The sequence below is a fragment of the Acanthisitta chloris genome, unplaced genomic scaffold (assembly GCF_000695815.1).
Source record: "Acanthisitta chloris isolate BGI_N310 unplaced genomic scaffold, ASM69581v1 scaffold33404, whole genome shotgun sequence".
NCBI classification, from domain to species: Eukaryota; Metazoa; Chordata; class Aves; order Passeriformes; family Acanthisittidae; genus Acanthisitta; species Acanthisitta chloris.
Window position 1 is genome coordinate 15,253 of NW_008671543.1, and position 3,974 is coordinate 19,226.

At 43.5% G+C, this 3,974-nt stretch overlaps 1 protein-coding gene across 2 annotated transcripts in view; it reads right to left on the reverse strand.

The window, feature by feature from the left end:
- Positions 1 to 3,578, reverse strand: part of SUPT7L (suppressor of Ty 7 (S. cerevisiae)-like) — a 13,033-nt gene extending 9,455 nt beyond the window's left edge. Inside the window, exon 1 of one of the 2 annotated variants that reach the window (XM_009074141.1) lies at positions 3,166 to 3,578. In XM_009074141.1, coding sequence (XP_009072389.1) covers positions 3,166 to 3,578 — 413 coding nt within the window. Of the gene's footprint in view, positions 1 to 249; positions 264 to 3,165 lie in introns of those variants that run through there. The other variant, XM_009074142.1, reaches the window with a different exon arrangement.
- Positions 3,579 to 3,974: the final 396 nt, after the last annotated feature.

The window sequence follows — 3,974 nt, forward strand, 5'->3', positions numbered from 1 at the left end:
TAAGTTTTTAAATATCTCTGCTATGCCTACAGAAGGCTGCACAGGTATGAAAAGAAATTGCTCAACAGATAAAGGCCAAAAACACATTGGGTCCCAGTGGCATAACCCAGAAGACCAGTCAGTTTAGAAATGGGCTAAGCCTAAGTGCTAAGTTCATCAGGGGAAGTGTGTTCTGCCTGCTTTAATTACTGCTGCTCCACATCCTTCCCAACATTAAACCTGCTATCCCACTGACACGTGCTTCTCCACTTCTGTACAGACATTTCTTAACTACAAGTCCTTCTGTCATGAACTGTTTTCCCATTGCAAGCTCCCAATTTTGTTTACAGATTATCTTTCAATGCAAAGCACAAACGCGATGTGGTCAGGAATGCAAATGCAGAATGACTGAGAAATCTGTTACAAAACCAACCACGCACACACAAGAAAAAAAGCATCTGAAAAGGCACATGAGTAGGTTAAGTTTCTTTTGAAGATGGATCCGCACTAATCTCAGGAAGCTGAATGGAGAAGAAGGAAAAACTAGCATCTGTATTATGGTAAGAGTCTCCTGTTGGAATGGTACAAGTCTACAGTTCCTTACTCTTTCTTCATCAATTACGTTTTACGTTTACCTTCTGTTTCTACACCAAGCGAAACCAAACGTTAATCCCTTATCACCCATTCCAAGAACTGTAACATCAACAGTTGCAAATCACCAGGACCAGATGGTAATTCATCCAGGAATAATAAAGGAATTCAAGGATGAAGTAGCTGAATAGCTCTGGTGGGTCACCTCTTGCTTTACACTGCCAAGGCCCATGAGGACCAGAAGACAGAAAACATGAAAACATTTTCTTTTAACAGTTTCAGAAGAGATGTGAAGAACTGCAGGCCTGACATATTTTGGTGCATCAGAGAAATTCAAAGAACTAGAGGACACACAGGTAAATATGTCATGCCCAGAAAGAGTCCAGAGAGCTTTTGTAACTTGAAAACCTATTTCACATACCTACTAGAGTCCTCCAATTCTATCAACAAGCAGATATATCAGAGAACTCCACTGTGGAGTCCAGGTATTCCCCTGGGAATCTGTGCCAGAATCAAGATTTCTTTCAATATATTTACAGACAGTCAGGAAAACGGTAGGAAAGGAAGAGCATCATGATTGAAATAGCTGGTGGTGCAGATTTTGGAGGGTTGAAAAGTTCAAACCAACTGAAAAAAAGCACTAAATTATGTTCTGCCTCTCCCTCATCATACAAGGAGGTAGGGGTTACAGGTGTGGGGCAGGGCACAGGATAAACAAAATGAATCCAGGGAATAAGAAAATAAACGACAAAGGCGGGGGGGGGCATGTCAAAGGATGAAAGTTAATAAAAAAGAAACAGAAGAGGATGTCTATATTAAGGGAACTTGTGGTCTGATTCAGACTGGCTACTCTTGTCTTCCTTTCAGAATCCTCCTCCGTTTTTTTTGGCAGTAGCCTGGGTCTGAAAAGCAGGAAAAGGAATTATAATATGGATTTAGTTGAATACTGTAATTCCGACAACTGTACTTCAGAAGGCAGCACAAAATCAAGCACCACCATGTTTTATCAGGGGAGAGAATGTTCTTCCTTTAATTTGATTTTACACATAAAGAAGCGTTGGGAAATTATACAACTTCATTTTTGCTACTAGAACAGTACAGGCTGTTCTTAATTCATCTAAGTGTCTTAAGAACAAACACGTGACAACAAACTCAAAGCCTTCGTCCTGGAAAAGCATAAATTTGTTTGGTTTAGCAAGCACACAATTAAATTCTCGAATACACTGCAGCTCAGTATAAATCCACTCTCTGTCAGCCAGAGAACATTCCATTTCCAAACTGTCTTCCCCGTTGTTCCAACGCAGTCCTTACACTCCCCCACGTGGCTGAGCGCTAAACAACATGTCTTTACCGCGACCCCAGAAACTCGAAAGGGACAACGAAAAGACGCAGCAAAACATGGAGAGAGCCACAGAAAACTGACCTTCAAGATGCAGCAACTGGGGAGGATAGAGCAGAACACTGCTCAGTTCTACAAACCACAGGGACACAGAGCAGGTGTCACAAGGCCCTGACTTTATCTTCACACGACTCTCTATTTCCCTTCACTCCTCTTGGCTAATTACTTTGTGTCTTCCAGGAAGGCTGGTGGTGTTTCTCGTTAAAGAGCACTAAAGAATCACTCTACTGTTCGGAGAGAGTATGCTACCAAACGCAACATCTTTCCATAAAATGCATTTGATACAAACTCAGGCCATTAAAGACCTCAGTAGCACTCAATTAATATATTATACTTCCTTGATGCACATTTGCCCATTTTAAAAACTAAAATGTATAATCCTCTCCCACACCATGTTCTTTAGTGCACAGTCTTTCATCTGAGAACAGAAAGTCATAGTAGTGAGGATTAATTCCTGAACTTAAATGCACATAACCTACAAAGTATTGTGGGATCCTGCAAGAAATGCAACACCCCCTTGTGAATGTAGGGCTTGTCAGAGGGGTAGACAGGGGGAAGTGGTGGCAATACTACCTAATCATTGACTGGCTGCAGAGGTAGAAGCAACACAACCTTCCTTTACGTTTTCTCCAGCCTTTGGCTGGTGGAGCCAGAGACAAGAATTCCCTTCACCATACTCATTGCCACCTCTGACCAAAATAGCACCAACAAACGGGTAAAATATGATGGTTACTATGTCACAGGTCCTTGAAATCTTACAAATATTCTAGCATCTCTTCAGAACCTACAACTAAAGAGCCAAAACCTAGTCATGTATCTTCTGGATTTTCAATTACAGTAACACAAGTTTAGTGGTAGGTGACCTAAATAGAGCAGGCTTCACATCCTATAACTAAATTTGTCAAAATACCACTAAAGATAGCAAAATCATTCACAAACATTTAGCCTGGCACTAACAAGACAGACATCAGCACCACATGTCCATGTTTTACAGACAGGAAACAAAATCACATTCACTTTAGACATGTATGTTTCACATAGGGAAAATCTAAACATTTCCTTTCCAAAGCCTGTTTTATAGTTTACATACAACCATTTGACCCTTCAGCCTAAGGGAATCAACTTAACTATGTATAAGGTTAAAAACATTCAGCTTTCCTTCAGCCAAGAACCAACCCAAAGAAATAACAACACACCTGTAGAAATCACTCTCTGGGTCACTGTGCCTCAACTGAAATGGCATTTTGGGGGTTTTGCTATCCAGAGGAAGCAGGTCATCAGGGAGAGGCGGAGAGGCCGGACAAGATGGCAAAGGTTCATTCTCTTCAGTTTTTATGCCCTCTGCTTGCTGCTGGTTCTGAGCCTGAGCCATGGCGATGAGGCTGCGCAGCCGCCGGTTGTGCTGGATGAGCTGGATGGTGTGGATGGTGAGGCTGCAGGGCTCGGAGGGGATGTCTAACATGGTGGTTGGCCGGGGTTTGTTTGCAGATGGCTGGTGCAGCGGAGGGTCCTGGACTTCCACAGTACGAAACTCACGCTGCAGCAGGTCAAAGGAGCTGCGGTTGGCCTGGCTAGAGGACACCGGGATCTCACCCCAGTACCGCAGCATTGTTACACAGGGCACCTGTCCTCCTCGGGGCCCAGAAGCAAGCTACAAAACACTGTGGTACACGGGAGTCTTGCTGCAGGGAAAAGCACCAGACTGTGGGCAACAGCAGGAACAGGAGCTGGGATGATGCTCTGGCTAAAGCTGCCCAGCAGGCTGACGCTCAATCACTGAGCAGCGCAGTGTCCTCACCGGTACCAGGACGCCACTCTGGCACTTAACACATCACACTGCCGCTTCTCCTGGGAGGGGGCGGAGGTGGGGGAAGAAACAAACACATAAAACACAGGTAAAATAAATATATGTATATAGACACGCAAATAAATAATACAGAACACATCAATCAAACATAATTACCGTCAGGCGGTAATTATTCCTGTCTGTAACACGGGCTGGTGT